This window comes from Calypte anna, chromosome 2 (assembly GCF_003957555.1).
Source record: "Calypte anna isolate BGI_N300 chromosome 2, bCalAnn1_v1.p, whole genome shotgun sequence".
Classification (NCBI taxonomy): Eukaryota; Metazoa; Chordata; class Aves; order Apodiformes; family Trochilidae; genus Calypte; species Calypte anna.
The window spans coordinates 144436966-144460227 of record NC_044245.1 but is presented as its reverse complement, the minus strand read 5'-3'; the positions used below and the strand labels follow the sequence as shown (position 1 = coordinate 144460227).

General features: G+C 35.5%; 1 protein-coding gene across 1 annotated transcript in view; it reads right to left on the bottom strand.

Moving 5' to 3' along the window:
• Nucleotides 1-2336: 2336 nt before the first annotated feature.
• Nucleotides 2337-23262, bottom strand: part of KHDRBS3 (KH RNA binding domain containing, signal transduction associated 3) — an 85802-nt gene continuing 64876 nt past the window's right edge. The window contains 3 exon segments of the mRNA XM_030445145.1: nucleotides 2337-2748; nucleotides 6710-6768; nucleotides 19915-19997. Of these exon segments, the coding sequence (XP_030301005.1) occupies nucleotides 2657-2748; nucleotides 6710-6768; nucleotides 19915-19997 (234 nt within the window). The 3' untranslated portion in view covers nucleotides 2337-2656.

Sequence of the window (23262 nt, the reverse complement as noted above, 5' to 3'; positions counted from 1 at the left end):
GAAACAGAAGAGTTGGATAAATATTACAGAAGGTCAAATTTACTTCTGTTTCATTTATTTTGTCTACCAGATATCCTTGCTAGTAGATGTTTTAGTTTTCAGCCCAAGTTGCATAGTTTATGGTTAATTTAAAAATTCGTATCTGCAAATGAAAACTTGTTACAACTTCTTTAACTCATATTACAGGATTTAAGAGGTGATCAGAAATGGAGATATAGCCAATTCCATTAAAATATTTTTTAAATGTATTTCATATACTCAGTTTTGCTACAGCAGTTCTAGAAGCTGGTAACAAAACTTTGCCCTTTGAGCCCCAGAGAGTAGGAATCTTCTCTAGGGTCTCCTAACATTAAGAGCCCTTTGCTTTAAATCTTTAAAACATTCTTAAAACTGTTCTAAAGCCATTTTATGTATACAAACAGTTCCTTCAGCCTGTGATAGTCTCAAATTTACTGTGGGATACAGCAGCAATGCAACACACCCAGGATTTCAAACTATAGGGCTCTATTTATCTATGTCACCTAAAGGCACTGAGATCATAAGGTTAGCAGGAAGAACTATGACTCCAAGGAGGAAATAAAGAAAACAAATCCATTGACAATCTGAGAATAAATACAGTTAAAATATTTCTTACTGCATATCCTGAATTCAACAGAAACAGAGCCAGCTATTCCCTACCCCTAGTGTCTCTCGATAGACTTGTTCTCCTTCACTTGTGCCAAAAAGCAGCCTGCTCCTTGTGCAGAAATGCTTAACTTAGAAAAATCATTCTACATATTGCATCCTTCAGCTTTGGAAAACCATCTTAGACATGTTTGCTGACCAGATTAGAGTTTTAAATTCCCATTTGAATGCTACAAGCATAAATTTACATTAATTTTCTTTTGCCTTCCTCTGTGCAATGAAATACTTAACTGGTTGAAGTGTTGTCAGAGCTCTGTGTTCCTTTCAGCAAAAAGACAGAGGCCAGTGTCCACACACTGGGACAGTTCAATGTCCTGTTTAGTGACAGTTTAAAATTGACTTTTCCCAATGAAACAGAACACAGCCAAAGGTTTTTGTTGGCCTCCAGCTGAGCTCATGCAATCATGATGTAATTTAAAGCCTTGTGTGTAAAGTATTAAGGACCTGAATGAAAGCTCTTGTTTATCTAGTAATTTCACATTTCACAAAGGTACCTACCAAAGCATCAGAAGATTAAGGTTTTTGTTCTCTTGGCTGTTCAGGGAGGTGGGTTTCCTGACAAGAGAGAAGAAGATATATTTACTAAATTAACCAAATAAAACCAAAGAAAACAAAGTAAATCAAGCTATAATTAATAGAAACTTAATGATTAACAAAAAGCTTTAGATAACAGTTGTAAAGTTTAAGTTACTAGAATTTATGGAAAAATAATATATTACAAACTACTGGTTATGAGGTTTTACATTTGTTTAAAAGGGAATAATTTGTCCAAAGTTAGCTAGCTAAGCTAAGGCTTTTTAGATCACTAATACAAATTAAACGTTTTAAACTGAGAATTTAGGTGTCCTCAAAGTCTTTCCTGCATTCTAAAATGAAACTTTCGAAGTTGTAGCCTCCCTGTTTTTATTGGTTATATTAAGATATATTAAGTGAGATTAAAATCTGATTTGATTTATTTACCTTTGCAAATGAAGACCGTTTTAAGGGTTACACATCCTCTGCCTCTGACGAAAGCGACCTCAATTAGTCAAGTCAGAAAGTCTTTAAAAGCTTTGTGTTTATTGCTTCCAGCACGGAGCGAGGTGGTCATTAACGTACCAAAATTCTCATAAAAATTCCAAAGTTGCACTAGTGAAAAAATGCTCAACAAGATGAAAACTAGTCACATCTTTTTCAGAAAATTCATTAGCTATTTTAAACCATTTTTTTAACATAAATCTTTTGATCTAGTGTGGCACTCAAGCAGATCCATACCATTTGGATACTTTAAACAGCAGTTATAGCTCCTGTGAGTATATAGATATATACACATTTAGGTTTATACAATTTTTAAAAGAAGTTGTGCAATGTTTAATATGAGCCTTTTATGCTGATCACTTAAACATTTCTCCCTGTTTACTACTATTTATGAAGTTTTATTGTAAGATAAAGCATAAAATTAATCTCACACACACTGATTTTCTTTCAAAAGTTTATTTAGTATCAAGCAAGGGTAAAACTTTGCTTAACACTACAGAACATTTCAAGACTGAGTTACAAAATACCACATTATTTGCATTTGTAATTTTCTTCCCTTTTTACGCATGTTTGCAAAGAGAAAATCTAGCAAATGACTGAAAATAAAATCTAAAAACTAAATAGTTGAAAACCTTTAAAATAAAAGGTTACGCTTATGTTAAGAGAATGGACTAACATATTTAGTAAACCTATTTTTTGTTTAACACTAGTTAATCAAAGGTTATTATTTTGATCACCTATTTTTTCAAATACAGCTTGGAAATAACAAAGTTCCTTGTTTTACATATCTTTCTGTCCAGGTTATTCTTTCAACAAAATATTTTAAGTTAAGTCCATCCATTCAGATTTTTATGCTCTGTGATTTAATAAAAAGGGATTGTTCATAGAAAAAATTACTTTGAACAGTATACAGGACTGGTGGAGATTGGATATTTCACAACATCAGACAGTACAATCAGTATCTGGCATATGGCTGGTCTCTGTAGACTCCTTTTGTTGTCCTTGCAGAAGGTGCCTTGTGCCGGGAGTTGGTCCATTCTTCTTGCCCTACAAAAAGGGAATATACAGTTAGAGCCATTCTAATGTTCTCACATATAGTACCCTTTTTTTTTTCTTAATCTTGCATTAGACAGCAGCATTTTGTTTACTGAAACAAAGATATGCAGAATGAAGTCTAATCCCTGAGCAAAAATATAGATGCAATGCATATGAGCTACACTACAATGATTTTTTTTTTTTTAGCACAGAGCATCAGGGAGTGTGACAGGCTAATGGCAAAATTACTTAGGGGTCTGGCATTCATCTGGACCTGCTTGTTGCAAATACACAAATATTAGCTAGAGTAGACGACCTAAAAATAACTATGCTAAGATGAAATGGAGGATATGAATTAGGTATAAGGAAAACTATCCTCAGAAATAATTTTCTTTGCATCACTAACAATTTATGCTTAACTTAAAATATGCAACTCAAGTGAGAAGCCTCACGCATCACTAAAAACACCTGTGGCTTCTAAAAGTCTAGAGGCAATAAATTCACTGCCATCGATACACGTCCTCTAAAATCCTCTCTAAAATAGGATGGTAGATTACAAAATTTAAAAGGGCAAGGGAAATTGCTTGTTCAAATTTTGACAATGAAATAAATTTTACAGAACCATTGGAGTTGGAAGGAACCCCTAGAGATCAGCCTAGACTGCCCAGAGCACATTGTATTCAATTGCATCCAGATTTTGAATGTGTCCAGAGTAGGAGACTCCACAGTCTCTCTGGGCAGCCTGTTCCAGTGCTTTATCACCCTCACAGTAAGTTCTCCATGTTAAATGGAACTTCTTGTGTTCCAGCTTGGGGCCATTGCCCCTTATCCTGTCATTGGGCACTACTGCAAGGAATCTGGCTCCATCTTCATTGCACCCACCCTTTAGGTATTTATAAACATAGATAAGGTCTCCCCTCAGACTTCTCTCCAGACTGAACAGTCCCATCTCTTCCAACCTTTGCTCATGGGAGATGTTCCTGTCCCTCAGCTGTCTTTGCTGCACTCCCTTGGACTGTTCAGAAATTCCTTGTTTCTTTAGCTGGGGAGTCCAGAACTGAACAGTGTTCCAGACGTGGCTTCACAAGGATGACCTTCCTCAACCTACTGGTGACACTCTTCCTAATGAATCTCAGAATACCACTGGCCTTCTGGGCTACAAGGGCACAATGCTGGCTTGTGGTTGACTTACTGTCTACCAGGACTCCAAGATCCTCATCATCAGGGTTGTTTTCCAGCAGGGTTAACCCCTAACCCATATAGATGCATGGGGTTGTTCAACTCCAGGTGCAGGACCTTATCTGTGTCCTAGTTGAACCTCATTATGTTCCTATTTTTCCAAACCTCCAGCCTTTTTTCACCCTCTTCCCCTCCTCCATGAAAAACTTGTGCTATATTTAATGCTTCATAATCCTACCACATACTGGTGGTAACCAGTATCAACAAAAATTAGCAAAGTACTGCTTTAAATGAGAGTCAGATCTCCTGTGCCAGGCAGTTACAACAGGGAGAGAACAGGACCAAATGCAGAGAGCATGAAGTGTACTTAAGTAATGTTAAATTAATCAAGTGAACACAAATCAGTATTGTATGACCTCTGAGAGGAAAAACACAACAAAAAAATCCCAGTCAAACCTGAAAACTGTGTGTGTGCTTCCATACCTACTTTTGTAGAATTGCCATGCCCTTGGGAGATGGGTGCCCAAGTGAAGCCAATGCAACCCAGAAACCAAAGGGGGAATGCAAATATATGGTAACAACACGTAGGCAGCCCTTTGTCTCTCCAGACAATTAACAAATGTAACAAATCAAAGTCAAAAGGCAAAGAATCCTTGTACTTTGAATGCTAAGGTATATTGCTCAGGCAGTAGATACTGAAACTGGGTAACAAGAAACCGGAGAGTCAGGAGACCAATTTCACAATCTCTTCATAGGTCTCATCCAAGCTATTTTTAAAAATCCAGGTGGTATATATATGTGTCATACCTAGGTGGTCAGAAAATTTGCCTAGGAGGAACAAATAGAAATTTGGCATAAGGCTGAAAGGATCAAAAGTTGTACCTCAGGCAAGTTGCACAGGAGTCTGAGAACAGAATAAGAAGCAACCCCTTGTGCGTCACACAGAAAGCAAGGCTTATATTAAGCAAGAACCCTGTAAAGAGAGTTTGCTGAGGAGTATGAATTAAATGATAGCCTAATTTTCAAGCACCTATTGCAAGGAATGGGTTAAATATAACAGACTCTTGGTTACAGTTTCAGGGAAATAGCTGCTCTTTTTCCAAGCAATTGGTCAAATCAGTAAAGCAAAGAGCCACCTTTTTTCCAGTTTTCATTTTGCTGCCATTCAGGACTTTGAATACTAAAAATTGTATTATTCCTACATCCTCTGGATTGGCACCTGAGCCTCTCAGAGGAGGAAAAGTTCAGGCATTTCCTGGGATTCTGTTTCCTCCGGGCCAGCACTAAGCAAGTCTCTGCTGCCTATGCAGTCTTATGAATCTTTAGTTTGAGGCAATTATTAGTATCTAAAGATGTTCTTGAGGGTCAGCTAGTTAAAAACCACATAGCTATTTATTTGTATGTGCAAAAGCTTCAATGCTGTCACCCGCAATAATTCTGAGGTATTTATAGCCTTCTTCTCAACTTCAGTAAATACATCACTTAATATTCTGAGTGGCTGTGCTTGATAAATAGAAAACCAATTTTAAATGCAAAAGCAATGAAAAATCCATATTTTCAACCTTAAATACTGCAATCCACCTTTTTCCCCCATCTGTCAACTCTATTTACATTAAGGCATTTCATATATATTCCCCTATCAATTTCTCATTCATGAAACAGTCTTGGGAGTATCAGGCTTATAATGGCAAACAGTTCATTTTAATGCTGAAAAATAAAGATTTAAGCTATATGTCTATCAAACACTAATTGAAATTGCTGGGAGACAGACTTGTTTCAACTGACTTATTTTGATGACCTGACTTTCCCTTAAATAATTAGTTTAAGCAGACAACATTGAGCAAACTTCTGCATTAGGTGTATTTATCACAACAACTAAGATGAGGTCCTATTAGTTTTCAGGAAGCACTTTGATGGAGTTCAAGAAATACACCACAGAAAATCTTAAGCAGAGCTCTAGAAATCACTGAAGCATCCATTACCCAGAATTACAACTCTTTTACAGAAGTTATTAACAATCCTGGAATGTGAGATTTGAGTTATCAGAGGATATTTCTCTGATCTCTAGCCAGAGATGTAGCATTTTTCCCTTAAGCAAAGGTGCCTTTTAACGTGGGTTATGCTTCTAATCTGTAACAGATTACTTTAATTAAACCTGTCACCAACACATTTTTAGCTTGAAAAAAATTGGAATCTATACCACTGGCATGTGTTTTGCTTCACTGTTTTGCCTCCATATGAATAACCCACTGCCCTCATGTCTATTAGCTACCTAAAGTACCTTCATAACCTTTACATAATGACTCCCTGCTTGATTCCACAAGACTGATACATGAAAATGAAGTAATACAAAAAGACCATAAAAGTCTGAGATGCACTCAATTAGGCCCCAATTCAGATGAGAATTTCAGGATATTTTTTCACTGTGACAAGTTCTCAGTGCCAGTTGTGCCACACTAGAGGCTTTCTGTTGCAAATTACTTCTGAAAAAAAGGTCCTAAACCCCCGTTTTCCCTTAGATCTCCCTGAATGCAACATGAACAGGGTACTTGCAATGTGATTTAGATTTTTGTTTTCATTTTTTGTTTTTAGTTTCACATGACTGTTTAGGTAACAGACCACAGAGATCTCCTTCAGTACTTTTCTCAATAATGACATGAGGAGCTGTGTGACAGCTCAGGAATCCCTGAACAGCTGTTATCCACTATCTCATGGAAAACCTTCTTTGATTGCAGTTTTTTTTTGAGGAGTCTACTACTGTAGCCATTACTACATTACTTACAAAGCTACTCACCGTAAGAGTCATATGTTTCTTCACTCAGTCCATGGCCATAGTCATAGTAATCTGCTCCACTGTACAGGAGAAGGGAATTAGGAAGAACAAGATAAAAGACAGTAGTTACATTTTAAGAAGCAATGCTTATCATTACATATTCTACCTTTGAAAAGAAGAAAGCTTCAAGGCCTCAGACATGCCCCAGGTTAAGAAAGGTAAGCATCCATGTGACAGTGACAACTTAAGTCCCCTTTGTTAATAAGTTAAAAGAGAAAAAAATATTTACTCTCATTTTGGATGGGTTTTTTTTTCCTATCACTTAGTCCTTGGTCCACAGCATAAATGTGGATGGGGGAATTTTATATTTGAAATTATGCTTAAAGGTGGGAAAGCTGAGGATCTTACAAGTGCCAATGAAAGAACAGTAGTAGGTACTGAACCAAACTTTTCTTTACCTAACTATTGTCAAGAATGTTGCCTTTTCATCTCTGAATTGAAAAGATGCAATATAGGGCAAGTAACTTACTGATCAGAAGGTTATAGAATTGCTACACATGCATAAGTTCCAGTGTCTTCAAAAGAAGACAAACATGTATGTAAATGTTAACACTTAATTAGGCAGACAAAAAATGACCATAGGAACAAAGAAAAGCAGAAACTGGCAGTTCAGAAATTTAGACAAAATTATGTCTAAATACCATAATCACAGCCTAAAACATTTTTGAATTTCATAATGTTATTTCTATTAGTATTTAAACCACTGAATGGAAACTGAAAACCAAGATGACTTAGATGTGTTTGTAAGGCAAAAGCAAATATTATAATTGGTTTTTCTTTCTAATCACAGCCAGACCCAGGGATGACAATATTGAGAAAATACTCCACAAACATACTACTATGTCATTACTTTCTGAATGAGAAGGGAATCACTAATTTATGATAAAAAGCAGAAAAAATAATTTATTTAATTAATTAGCAGGTAAAGCATTTATATGGAAAAAGACATATAATTCACTTTAAACCAACACAAAACCAGGGTAATTTGTTGCATTTGCGTTGTTTTGTTTCAGTTTGGGCATTTTTTTTTTTTTGTTTTTGTTTTTCACTAAAACATTTAGAATTCCACAAAATAATCTATGTCAGAAATACAGTTCTGTTGTGTGTAAATGCATATCTCAAAAAGTCTATTGCTAGTTTAAGGCTTCCTAAACAAAAACCTAACCAGAACGTTCTAATACCCACAAAAAAGTAGCTGTACACCACCTAAATGGACTGAAAAACCATAGATATGAGGACCTCAGAATAGCAAGGGCAAAGTCTGTAGAATAAGACATAACATTTTTGCTCTGCAGTAGCCAGTGATAAAACCTTTATTGTAACAACCAACTTAAAACTGACATTGACTATTTTTCCACTCAGTATTTGATCATTTATTTTAAAGGTTCCATCAAGTTTAGAAACCTATAGCAGCTGAGCCCTATCCTCAGATCTGTCAGTCCTGAATGACTTTTGCAGGGTTTCATTTCAGAGATGCTGAATATCTAGTAAACAAAAAATTACTCATCTTACAGCATGGAAACTGCAAAAAGCATAAATGTCAGAAAGGAAAAAAATCTTTTCCTTGTACTCAAAGGATATCATGACCATCTTTATTAACAAAGGCAAAGTCCTCAGAATTAATATTGTCTAAAAAGTACAAGTTATAATAGAAAGTGAAGATGCTTAGTGCAATTCTATACTCTCTATTCTGCTTTCATTTGTGCTCACTGAACAATGGCAATGCTCTCTTAAATCAAGTGCATATTAAAGAAATGCAAACCTTCAGAAAAGACAAAGGCTATGACTCAAAGAGAAGGGTACATACAGATGGCTGTAAGGAATTCTGGTTAAAAAAATAAAGCATTAAAAAGATTATTTTTTTGTTTCATCTGTAACAGAGTCTGAATAGCCCTTGGAGCTCACAACCAAGACTGAAGAGTTTTTTTAGAGAAATTGCAGAAAAATCTAATACCATATATGAAGTTATAGTTAATGTAACTCCAGTTGCCCTGAAAAAAAAAAAAGAAACAGTCAAAGAAACCTGGATTACCAAACCTCTAAACTGTACAATTATATTCATTGACATAGCTGGGTTCAGTTTGGTTGTGAGGAGTTAATTAGCTGTATTAACTCTCATTCTGCAAAATATTTGTTTTAAAATAATCCTTGACATTTATAGTTTTTTATATAGGTTCTTTAGCATCCTAGCATTCTGACTGAAGGCTATTCAAACTCTGTATTCCCATTTAAAGGATTTATTCTGCAAACTAAGCCCTTTTGTTCCCATTCCTCTCATTGTCTCATAGAAAGGATAACAAAAGCCAAAATTGGTTCATTTTCTTCTTTACCTCCTATGCCTCTCTCCTTTTTAAGGTCTTTTCCTTTTTAACCCAGGAAGACTAAACATGAAATTTACTGATGTGGCCTTCTTGATGCCATTTTCTCTAATTTTCCTTACTTTTCCAGGTGTCTACATTGTATAGCCAGCTGAAGTGAAGCATCTTCTTGACCACCAAGTAAGTGTTAAAGTGCAATCAACACTTGGGTATCGGCTGTGATTTAGATCTTTTGCACATACAGAGCCCTTGCTTATTTTGAATTCCCTTCCCAGCATTATATCTTTGGGCTGACATGAGAAGATACAGATGACAAAGAAAAAAGACTTCAATTTTCTATGTCAACATTAAAAACTTGGAACCACCTAAGAGTATGGAAGGATTAGAAAACAACAATAAACATAACTATGCTGCTTCTACTTGCTGAGGGCTGGACATTAATCCTACATTGCTTAGAGGAAGTGGGAAGTGAGATGTAAGTAGTTTAAATAAAACCAGGGGCAAGTTTCCATTTTCTTTAAGAAATGACATGAGATAGAGCAGAGCAACTTCATATTTAAGCACTGCTTTTGTGATGAAGTAAAGCTTTACAAGAGGTGGTGTTTGGGGTTTTTTTGTTTGTTTGTTTCTTTTAGTTTGGGTTTTATCTAGTAAAACAGAGGACTGGGAAGCTTCCTACCATTTTTTCTACAACCACTGTGCTGCGAGTAGAGTCTTAAAAATACTTTAATTTAGATGTATTCAGCATAAGCCTTCAAAGATGTTATGGAATGTGACCTGAATTTCTCAGGTTTTTCTGCTAAGCTGATTACTTCTGGAAATATCTTGATGAACGATAATGGAAAAACAAATCTTTATGAAAAACCCCCAACAAATAGTAATTCATGCTCTTGGCATGATATTAAGTCTTAAGGAACTCTTACCTTTTATGCTATATTAACTATCAGCTTTCTGTCAAGAAATATCCAATTTTTTTCTAGGGACAGATAAACAGAATGGTAGAGTTTCAATGTAACACTCATGAAGAAATCAGAATAGGTCATCAGCCCATTTGCCTAGTTATGCCAACAGTTATGCCAGCTTCAAAGTGCATGTGGTTTTAGAGTTTTTACCAAAAAAAATGCATAAGGGTAACAAAATACAACAATAAATGTGATTGCCAAGGCTCTTCAGATCTAACATAGGCATCTTTTAAAATCAGCATTATGCCATTTCTGTGTTTCAAACACCAGCAGTATGGCAGGGAGGCTGACTGCTAAGGGGAGAGTAGAAGGTGTCTGATGGAAAGCTTTTAGCTTTTCATACCAAAGCCCAGACTTCTGCATTTGACAAGCCTGGTTACTGGGTTTAAGGACTGAATTCAACACTTTGGTCTTCAGTGGTGAAAAAATAACCTTTGTAACCAGTCCAGCTTCTTGTAATGCTTACTGGGATAAAAAAAAAAAATGGAAAAAATCTGTTTTTTCCCCACACACTAGTATCACAAGTAACTTTTGGACTGATCTCTTTAGAAGAAGACAGGGCAGTCTCAGTGACCAAAAAGCCTTCTGAACACAAAGGCTTCCTTTTGTGCTAGGAGGAACTCCACAAGCATCACCTTTGTCCTTCCATGCAGAGGCTGCACAGAGCAGAAAAGTAGAAAGAACAAATGAGGATGTCTCTAGCAAGAGGTCATAGAGAACCTGATCTGATCACTTCTGAACAGACCCTATCTGCAAGGACAAGCCCCTTTCTATCATTCCTATAGGATCATAACTCAGCTGCTTCTGATAAGAAAAAGCATCTATCACCAGTCAATAGGAAGAGCATCCCAAATGTTGTTGTCAACACAAACACTGTATTGAAGCTTCTCACAACTCTGTGATTGCCTTGAGTTGAGCATCTGTTCCTAATGCTCCTGTGGATCACCAGACCATTATATTCTGTAACCCAGCTAACAGCAGGACAGCAGAAACTTAGGATAACCATATCTTTTCTTGCATCTTGAGGTAATTTTTTATTTAATGCACAGTCCTGCCACTTCCTAGCAGTGTCTTTGGTACATACTCTCATCCCTGCATCTCAGCTGGTGTCTGTCAGACAGAATGATCTCAGAAAGGAACTGACACCTAAATGTGAAAGCTTTATAAAATATTGAAAAATGATGCAATCTTCCTTAAATTATATCCCATTGTATTCTTATAAGGATAATACAAATAGCAAATCTATTACCTATAATCCTAGAAGATGACCAGAGTGCCCCCTCAAGGATTTCCTTAGCCATCACTATTTAGAAATAACTTTTTATGGATAAAGTTTTAATAAATATCACTTCTAAAGAATGGCAAAATGCCAGAAGCATTCTCACTCTGGTGCTACCAAGCAGTGAATAATGCAGTTTTCCCTGAAGCTAAGTTTTACCATCGGAAAAATCCAGTTACTGCTGTCTATGAACACATTATTCCCCCTGCTCCCCAGTTCACATCCCACCTCTTAAAATGGAAAAGATAGATAAGTAGCAGAGGTGAGTGAAGCACAGTACAAATAAGGTTTCTCAAAGACAGCAGCAAGGAGCTTGCTCTTGAAATTAGAAGAACACAGCAAAAAATCCATTCCTAAATATGAAAAATGCTAAGTAAAATCTCAAATTTGCTACATCAAGCAAGAAAGCACCAATAGGAAAAACTAAAAAGTTATGCTGCCTAAATATTAGCATTTCAGGTTGGCCTGTAAATAAGAACCAAGCCCCAACCATCCCCACAACACATCTGTCAACTCAGATATCTCCTCACCTAAGAGAAGATTTTTCTTCCTTTGAAAGCAACTACAGGACAGTCTAAAAGAAAAACCTGCAATTTTCATAACTGCTCAACAGTAAGCAGAGTATGTTGACTGTCAACCAGCAAAAGTGTCAAATCTTCATCCTGAAAAACATGTTCTGTGACAAAAATATGTTCCAAAAGTGAGAAAGCCTGATTTTCCATGCCTCTCTCAATCAACCAATGGACACTAGACACTGGTTTCTAAGAAACTGAGTTTCCAGTCGAGTCCCTTTTCTCCATTCCACACCAGGGAATAAAAAATGTTCCATATATGTGGGACATTATGCACGCATGTATATACACATACACACACACATACACACACACACATATATATATACACACACACACACGTATTCTTCACTGTCTACTGTGAGTGTAAATTTATCATGCTGTCTCCTTTCCCTAGTCATAGATACAGTAAGTTGTCTCTCTTCCTTTTAATTCTATCTCCCAATGAAACAGGTATAAAGTTTAAGACATTTGAAAATTTATTTTCAATGAATAACTTTAATTTGTAAGATTTGGAAACCTAAATATTCAAGTTCTCTCTCCAAAGACAATAAATCGAGCAGCCCTGCTGCAGCATCCTGCTGAGGCATAGCAAGAGGACTCTCCTCTGATAATTCAATCATCCAAGCTTAAAGTACCTTTATTTAAAAAAAAAATAAAATTAAAGCATACTGTAATTAAATTGAAGCTCTTATATGATCAAGATATTTTTAAGCTATGACTAGCTCCACAAGTTACCATTAATAACTACAATATGCCATTTCATACTTTGAAAATATTTACCATTAATGAGTTTCTATTAAGGACTTAAAATTCTTAAATTTCACTCAAAATGAATAACCTAATTTTATGAAGTTTTTAGATTCCTCAAATATTTAAAATTCCATGTTAATTTTCATATAACACCTAAATTTTTCTCCAAGTCTTAAAATTAATTTTTAATGACATTTTCAATTGTGTTCTGTACATTGAGATGTAGTAATAATCAAATTTAATAGCTAAGTCATTAGGAAAAGCAATTATTTAAAAAAACATTTTACTAAGTATAATTAATATAAATTAAAAGTAAATTTTTTAATAGTAAACTAATATAGTAATGTCAACATGACAAAGACTTCTTCCAATGAGTGCAGCATGTGATAATACTTGTGTTAAGATAAATTTTTCATGAAATTTCTTCCATCATTATACTTGAATTGCTTTAGTCTTATTCCTTTTTACTGCAGTTTCAAATCAGATTCCTGTAAACCAATAAAAATAATAAAAGTATCTACTATTGAGGCACTTCAGATATTTTATCTTGTCATATTTTAGCAGGTAATAAAAAAGGAAAACAATCTATCTAAACCTGAATAACTAATTTGAAAACCTCTTCCAGTAATACAAGTGTAAAAATTAAGCAGGAAACCACATGGCAGGTATTTTCAGTTAAAAGATACATTAGCTTGTTTATGTTAAAGCTTTTGGGGCTTTATTTGAACAGAGTTACAATCTCCAATAAGCTCATACACTCCAGGTGTTCATAAGCAAGAACAATTGCAAAATATGAGCTATTTGCACTATCCCCAGCAATCAAACTGCTGGGGATTCATTTGATTTATAAGTCAGAGCATAAAACACAAACAGCTACTAGCATTAAAATCCAGAGAATTACATCTTGAAAAGCTACAGTAACAGACACTGTTTTGCATATAATGCATATTTATACAGCATGGAAGTGCATGATTGCTGACAAACATAACAGTGTAAATTTAAAACACTGAGCATCACAAACAAAATGTTAGCAATTAACTTTCAAACACCCATAGCAACACTTCCAGAAGCCAATTTCCAATCCATATGCTCAGCTCTTTATGAAAATCTTCCTCTGATACTGTTGTCATCTTTTGTGTGACTGAGCAGCACAGTTTCAGTATACCTGAAAATCTGAGTTCCTAATGCAAAATGGGGAGAGTCTTGCCAAGAGCTATCCACTAGGATTCAGCTTCACTCAAAACTAAGTTGCCCTGGTACAAAACCAGGCATCTGGAGATCTGAAGGATTTCAGCAAATATTTATTATACATTTATTAGCTGTATTCTTTAGAGAGTAGTTGAGCAATGGCCAGTATTCCTTACTTCTAAGAAATTTTATGTCTTGAATCAGTCACTGTTGAAGTGAACAATAAAGAAAAAGGCCTCGCACTATGGCATTCGTAATGTGTTTCTGACATGCTTAGGAATTACCCCTTGGGCCCTTATCTTTATTTTTTTAGATAAGTGATTTAAAACGCTCACAGCATGTGGTTCTCACTTCCCAACACATTAGCCAGTAAACACAGAGTGAGCTAGGGGCACTGAATAAACACAGGTATAAAACTAAAGAGAATTTGCCAATTCCCTCAACTCAGTAGGCTGAGTGGATGGCTCCAAGGCTTACAGGCAACTTGCAGTTATTTGAATGTAGCACATTTTTGGTGTGATTTGAAAAGCTAGCAACTCTTGTCAGATATGCAAGAAGAGCCACTGAGAAACACTGCGTTTAAGCCCATGGCACAATGGTTGTTGCCATGAGAAATCTATAGCATTAACTGGCAAATGTGGAAACCAGAAAGTATTGCAAAAAACCTGCAGACAAAGCCAGCATCTACCCCAGTTCGTAATCATTCCTCTTTTATGTCAACATTTAGATTAAATTCTGTAGCAGAGCAAAAGTGAGATCACCCTGAAGGTCTAAAGCAGTTTTAAAATTACAAGTTATAATTAAACTCAAAATTACATGACTACATGAATGACTTATTCTTGTCCCTAAAGACACAGGCATATAGCTACACAAACTATTCCTTTTATAGTTGGGAATGCAGCTTGCTGTTGTAGGTAAAAAGAATGAATCAGTACAAAACCAATTTTTTTTTCTAGGAAAAACAGCCAGCTTTAAAGAAACTGGAAGACAAGATGAAACCATGTTACTCAGTCCCTCTTGATCGTCAACTTAAAAGCACATAGTAAACCTTGAATGCTGTTGGAGAGGTAACAAACCCAGCATTCTTTCTAGGCAACCTTGTCACATAATCTGAATTTTAGTAATAAACCTTGTTCTCTGGCATGTTAACTCTCTGCAGCATCTGTCAGTGCTATGAATGGTTGATCATAAGTACCTCTGTAGTCATCTCAATGCTATTAAGCAGATGGCAGCGCTAAATCCGAATGATGTAGTACATCTCCCTGGTGGACTTTGTTTCCATACACTACTATTATTCTACAATTCCTCAGTGATAAATCTTATGTATTCCAGAGAACATTAAACAGTGAACTGACAGTGCCAATTGATTTATTAGCATCCATTTCCCTTTGCCCTATTATTGTCTTCACAAACACTTGTGCAGATCATGCACGGTGCCACTAAGGGACAAAAGCACTTTTGCTCAACTTGAAACCCATTTCAGAGATTTGGAATAAACAATTTTTCTTCATGCTGAATATTTAAACTGACCTACAAATTTAAATGAAGACCCAACAAAATCCTCCAGACTTCTCCACAATATTTTTTGTATTTTCATGACAAAATGGGTCTAGCATTAACACCAGGCTATTGGAAAACCCGCTACTTTTGGCAATAAATCCAAACAAAGGATGACAATTCCAGACAGATTTGGGTACGTCCTTTGAGGGTCAGTTAGGCTGTGCAAGCAAGCATACACATGCACTGCTGAGGGGAGCTGATAAATCTGTGCATGTCTGACATAAGAAAATATCAGCACCAGCAATTGCATGGGCATGGGGGTTCACACTTAGAGTAGAAAGTGTGTTACCAGATTCCAAAAAGGCTTCTGTCATACAACTGCATGTTAATACCTATATAGAAAAAGTCTTGCAAAGGAATTAGACTGCATATTGTGAGATCTGTACTTCATGAGAGTAACATTCAGCCTGGTCTTGCTGCTCTCCCTTTTTAGACACTGGGTATTGACTGTAAATGATTGCAGCTGTTAACAGCATTCCTTATGCTTTACTGAGGTAAAATGGTCTCAACTGCTTTAAGTGTTTGCTAGCCTTTCATTTTCAGAAACTGAGAAATGTTATAAAAAAACCTAGGATTAATTTTACAAGAATACTGAACAGCTCATTTAATTAACAACTTCAGTTTATACTGGTAAAAATACTAACAATCCTCTGAAAATAACTGTTCATATAATTTCATTGAATCTCTTTAGAAAATCAGTTAAGATACTTAGTCCAGCTCAGTACAGCTCCAGAAGATATTTGTCTTTTGACCATAAACAATAATTCTATTAGAAGGTATCCTGAAGCACTATCTGAGCCTTTGTTGTGTGAACAATTGTAGATAAGAAAATGTTTTCAAGTAAAAAAAAAAATATAGGATTACAGGGCATTAAGATAGATGAGAACTTGGCCAAAGAAAACTCTGATGTTAGTATTGTCACAGGTTTTAACTAAAGCTTCAGATTGCCAAGCACAAGCAAGGACAGTCTCACATAATGGCAATAAAATGCCATTAAACTTTTAAATACACACAATTTAGTAGCAGTCAAGGTGCAGGAAGGAAGAATTGTTTGTATGGTCTCAACTTGTGAATTCTCAACTGCTTTAATGCCTACAGAAGTATAGAATATGCTCTTCTTCATATCTGAACATATGGTTTGTAACAGTAGGAACTGATGATCTTAAAGGACTTTTCCAACAAAAACAATTCTACATTATCCATTCTATTCTATCTCAGTTTTGGCCATTTCTGTGAAGCACATTACAAATGTAAAAATTAAGAACAATAAATGAGATTTGTGCTGTGTTGTAATTAATGGTCAAATTTGGAGGGTGCTCTGGGGCACAAAGAAGTCCTGTCATGCAAGATCATAGACACCTACAAATTTGAAAGATTTCCAACTCTACATACATTTCCATTTTTAAGAGAGGAAATACTAAAATAAGCAAAAGCTTTAAAAACAAAATGAGTACTTCAGCTGTCTACACTGTGTCATACATGTACATAGTACACACAATGAACAATTGTGAACATAAACCAAGTTTGATGTGCAGGAAAAGAGTTCGTGTACTGAGAAACTTCTGCAACTAATTTAATGAGCAAACCCATTTTTTAGTTTACTAGTTATATCTCATATTTCCTCTTTTATACACAATACCATCAGTATCAGTCTTCCTGAGAAATTAGTATCAGAAGACGTACTAGAAATAATATTGCTTTAAGATTGCTACTTTCAGCTTAACAAATGAAAGAGGAAAACCTACTTATGCATGCTAGACACTAAATGGTGCATTTTAAACACATAAATACACTCTGAGCAAATACATTTCCTTTCTATGCTTTATGAAAAATGCAAAGAGTGAAAAGGCTAAATGATGAAAAACAATACACTTTCCCCTGATTTCCTTCATAGTAATGACATTGTAATGCACCTAAATTAAGTATTTCATAGTGGTTAAAAAAAAACACAACATTTTGCAATACAGGCTACTATTTGATATTCAGATCAAAGACAGCTCTAGGTAGCTCAGATGGCTGTTGACAGTCATTACTTCTTGCCTGCCAACGCAATCCTAAGTCTTTTTGCCAAGCCAGAAAACGTGTTAATACCCCATGAGAAATATGGACATGAATCACTTCCTGTTTTATTATGCAGCACTCAATAAAAATAGAGGGGAAAGTGAAGTAATAATTTCGAAGATATTTAGCATATTTGTATTTTGAAACTACAAAATACAAAGTTAAGGAATTATTTTATGAAGTATCTCCCTCCAGCCTGGGCTAAGCATGTGCACATCTATCCTGGTTTTAGCAGGAACAGAGTTAATATCTGACAATGTTATACATATTCTTATGTATTAGTCCTTTACAAGAGAAATTTCTTGAGAGAATTGCTTTTTGCTAATTTTTTAGTTCACAGGAAGAAATCCCAGTGAAAACCTTAATGTGAAAAAACAAGTATCCAATCCAAGCAATGTTTAGTTTTGGCTCACATAAATGGCTTTGTAATGAAGACCAAATGTTTGTCTGCAATAAATCCATTTACCAGCACTAGAAGCAGTAAAACAGAACAGTATTACCAACATAAAAGTTGATTATTCTGATAATTTTCTTTTCAGAAAAAAAATCCATTACCAGCAGCTGCTCTCTAAATGTACCATTCTACAAAGTCTCATATTTTGGAGGTCCTACACTGCTAGTTTCTTCAGTCATGTTAATTTTATCAATTTTCAGTAGCTTACAAGACTCTGTAGGGGGCAAAGATCAGACAAAAGCATTTTTATTCTATCAGGTCTCAACAATAATGACACTTGAACTTTATACTAAGCTTTTGCACCTTGACTGTATTGGTGGGTATAGGAAAATATTCATAGAATCATAGAATTGGCTGGGTTGGAAGGGACCTCAGAGATCATCAAGTCCAACCCTTGAACCACCATTGCGGTTGCTAGACTATGGCACTGAGTGCCACATCCAGTCTCTTCTTAAATATCTCCAGGGAAGGAGAATCCACTACTTCACTGGGCAGCCCATTCCAATGACGGATCACCCTCTCCGTAAAGAAATTCTAATATCCAACCGAAACTTCCCCTGGCACAACTTAAGACCATGCCCTCTTGTCTTGTTGAAAGTCATTTGGCAAAAGAGACCAACCCACACCTGGCTACAGCCTCCTTTCAGGTAGTTGTAGAGAGCAATAAGGTCTCCCCTGAGCTGCCTCTTCTCCAGGCTGAACAGCCCCAGCTCCCTCAGCCTCTCCTCATAGGGTCTGTGCTCGAGTCCCTTCACCAGCCTGGTTGCCCTCCTTTGGACCTGCTCCAGGACATCTGACAGAATTTGAGTTGGGTGTTTCAACACCACAGCAAAGCAGATGTCAGCTGTAAACAGCTTTTTTCTCAGCTTCACTGAACAGTTTGTAACATTTCAGATCAGGCTACATTGTGGAAGTCTTAAATACTTAGCAGAAGATAAAACAACCTAACGAGTGTCTGTGTATGATCATCACAAAATCCTCCAGCATCTCCCTTTCCTACTGTGGTCATCTTACCAGTGGGCAAGGTTTGAAGCTCCAGTCACCCCAAATAACCAAAGCAGTAATGCAGAAGTAGAACATTTTATTTTCTCATTTTCTCAAAATTCTTGTTTGAACCATTTGAAGGTTTTTTTGCCAGAAGTTTCAAGAGATTTTTAATGACAGTACAAAACCTACTGCTGATCAAACTACGAATGCTTGGTCTATGAGAGAAAGAGTGAGAATAAATTACAGCTCAGTAAAAATTGCACAGAAATTCCCTTTCCATAAGTGAATATGAGAAGTACCCTATAGTGGGGACAACTAGCCAAACTCCAAAAAAAAAAAAAAAAAAAAAAAAGAGTCCTTCTTGCCATTAAGTTCAAACTACCACCTAACTCAAGTAGTTTGTACTTCATAGCCTTTTTCCCATTGTTGGGAAACATTAGTATTCCTTGTATGGATTTTCCAAATAGTAACCCCTTCAAAGTAAGCCATATTTCAAGAAAATAAATCAGAAGTGCTTAAAAATATTGTTGGGAATGAAGTGAGGGAAGAAGACAAACAAGAAGATATTAAAACTTGTCAATAGACAATTCCAGAAAGGAGTAAAACAAACTAAAGGGTGTACATTTTATATATCCCAATAAAGATAAAACACTGAACTATAATCATGGTTAAGAAGGAAACACAATCAGCTTTGTTTCCAATGATTTACTACCTTTACTAAATATTTTTATCCTCTCCCTGTCCTTCCTTCCTCCCCAAATAAATCAACTGAATTCTCTTGAATTTCCAGAACTTTTGAAAACTAATTTGACATTGCTGAAACTCTTTGTTTCAAGTTCTCTTTTCTGCTTCTTTTCAAACACTCAATCAGTTGACTTTTACAATTATGTGATAGAAGAGACAAAACACCAGGTGTTATTATAATAAGCCACTTCACATTTTTCAAGATAAAATTGAGAAAATCTTTAAGCAAAATTAACATTCCAGCTGGTGAATATTTCAAATGCCTTTGCAGCAGATCTAGAGACTTACCTTTGTGCTTGAGTGCTATAGCTGTTATCATAGGAATCATAGCTTTGTTCATCATAAGCAGTTCCATAACCATCATCATACTCCTGAAATGAGACAAAAAATAATATTGACCATAAGGACACTCCAGAAACATAAAACACTGCAGAATACGAAAGACAACAGCATTTTGACATGCATATGTGATGTATGTACATCATGAAAAAGCAAAATTTTACTGACATTAACAGATACTACTTTCATTTAGGAGGCCACACACAAAACAAATACTTTAAATGTATTTTTTTAAAATACTTTAAATGACTTTAAAGTATTGGCAACAGGCTTCAGAAAGACTTTTTGAGTTAACTTTTTTAGTTGTCTGGCTTGTGCAGAGTCAGTACAATGCTTCACGTCTCCATATACTTGAATTTAATTTGTGAGGTAGTGGTTCTCAAGAAAGATCTAAGAAGAAACTGAGGTACCAAAACATCTAAATAAATGTTGTGAAACTGACTTAAGTATCAAATTTATTGTCTAGAAATAAGTCAAATATTCTATGTAGACTATGGGTGAGAAAAATTCCCTAGAGAACACTCATGACAGTTTTACTTCTTTGAATGACCTCTGTGTACTCTTCAACTTGTGGCACTCTCTAACATCCTTTAAAAAACAAAGTATTCCTTATTCCTCTCAGCTTATCTACATGATTCAAGTACATGCTGTAGTCACACTTCCCAAAATAGCACTAGATTTAAACACCAAGTTGGACAAACCACTAAGTGTATCAACAAACCAAACAGAAGTTAAAGATTTAAAACAAGTGCCAATGATGCTGTGTTTTCCCAGAGAAGGATGGACAACCAATGAACTGTCACAAATTTACTGTTTCATCCAACAATAAAGCCAACTGAGCTAAAAATTTGAGAAGTTGAAATAGCACTTCCTTTATGCTGATTCCTGGGAAGTCCCTATATCCAAATCCTATATAAATATGCCAAAGACCTCAATGTATATTTATTGGTTTTGACAGATGTGAGTGATCTAATGAGAAGACACTTTGAAGATAAAAGTGACCCATAAAAATGAAATTCAGGTAATATATCTGATGTTTTCTGAATAAGTGTTATCAAACCCTGGCAATGTAAGGATAAAGCTTCATGGAAGAACAAACTGTCCAAGGAAAAGGAACCTTTAATAATAAAATAAAATTTAAAAAGACAAACCAAAAACCAACTAGCAGTATCAATTAGGTAGGGATGACATATGCTGGATTACCCAACTGTAGTAGTAGTTATTTCCAAAACTTTCAATAGAAGAAGCCAATGACATCCCCAAAACAAGTGATATTTAGCTATAAACTTGCTAAGTGTTTCTAGTATTTTTCCAGTAATTTGAAATTGCTTGTAGGGAAAACCAGGCAATCTCCAAATCAACAAACCCAACTAGATGAGGGAACATGGTTGTTTCCCAGCAGTGATTAGTAGGAAAGGTATCTATGAATAATTACAGGCAGAAATTACTGACAGCCTATCCACAGCTCTGGAAGAAGCAACAAGGATTCTTCCAAATGTCTACTGTGACAAGATCCACAGCTTAGTAGTCCCACTTGAAGAGGAACTGCATTGTTTTCTCTTTCAGTAATTCACTGTCCTGAAACTAGAAATTAGTGTCTTGGCATTTTCTTTGCCTGATATAGATATGGATTTTTCTTGATAAACCACACAGTAAACCCACAAAACCATTACCTGGCAGTTATTAGAAACAAGCACTTTATTACTTACTATTTATCTGTGTATTGATGCAATACACAGGTATCTGCTGACATACTGATCAACAGCAGAAGCTGTCTGAGACAACTTATTTGCTCTGTTCCACAACATTTCCAAGACATTTGGTTTCTTATAGGATCTCCCATGAAGGAGCCTTCCTTAAGAGGGACGACTCAGCTTACACCCACAGTGACAATAAATGCAGAGGCCTAAAATAACCTTTTAACTTGTTAGGAAAGCTTTACCACTAAGGAAAGCTTAGAGAAGTCTTAAATTTGAAGAATAGGACAGACTGTTTATGTTCACTATTTTACTAAAAAACTAACCATGAAAGAAAAGGGGAAAATAGACAACTCAGAGATTAAAGTGTGTCTACAACTTCTTGAAGACAAATGAAACAAAATAGGTTTGAAAGAGGAGGACCCTTAAGATGCTCAGCAGAACAAAAGGAAAAATTTGGAGAGGTCCATGTAGGTGGTTGTAGTATTCTGGAGAAATTCCATAATCTAGGCCATAAGTTATATTTTTGAAAATGGTTCTTCTTAAGCTTTGAATTGGAAGGTATCTGGTTTGCAGTTTACATGTGGGACTCTTTTCACTTAGCATGGAAAAGATCAACCTGTGCTGTTGTGATTACTATAATCTGCTTAAACATATCAATTCTTCCTTCATTGCTGTATTTACACTTATAAAAACAGAACTGTACATTAAAAACAAGATAAAATTCATGTGCAAAATACTGCAAAAACAGAAGAGGTTTTAAAGAGCTGCTCTTAATGGCTTGTCCTACTAAGAGATAAATACAATTTTCAAAACATTTGTTTACCACGTTCTATTCCCAAGAAACAGCAATTAGGCAGGGACAGATGAAGTCTGTTTTAGAGCTTTTAATGAATTAGGTTCTGATACTGTGTTTTCTTAGTCATACAGTATTTGAAAACTTTCTTTTAGTAAGATGCAAATAAGGTTGACCTAGACAATGTTTTACATTTTTTATTAAATCCACACTACTTGAGTATTTACTTTCTAAAAGACAGACTTCTTGAGGCTTCAATAAGTGTTTTTATTTAGTAATATCCTTGGGTGATGAATAATAGGTGAAATATTCTTGGTGATGTGGCAAATTCCAGTACTATAAATATCATGCCAATTTAAATGGCAATAACTCATTTTTACACATATGTAATGAAAATGGTCAGGAAATAAATATGCAGATATCTGTACATCAGTATGTATAAAGTACATCAGATTCACTGAAAACCATTGCTGTAGAGATTAATTTCTGCATAATATGAGAAGAACTACACTGTTGTAAGAATATTTTAAATACATTTTTCCTAATTTTTCAGCATTTAATTTTCAGGGATTTATGAAAAAGTACTTTTTTATTTAAAGATATTATTCTTCATGTGGATAACATTTGCATTCCTACCACCTAGTAAATGCAATACAATGGACTCTTCTCCGATAACATCTTTAGAAAGCTCTTCCTAAAGGTGATCCATTATCAGAAAGTTTACTGATGAAGCTGTAATTTCTTCTCCCACTTCAAAATACAAAACCCCAAACAAGACCATATTTTCATTCCATGGATAGAAGC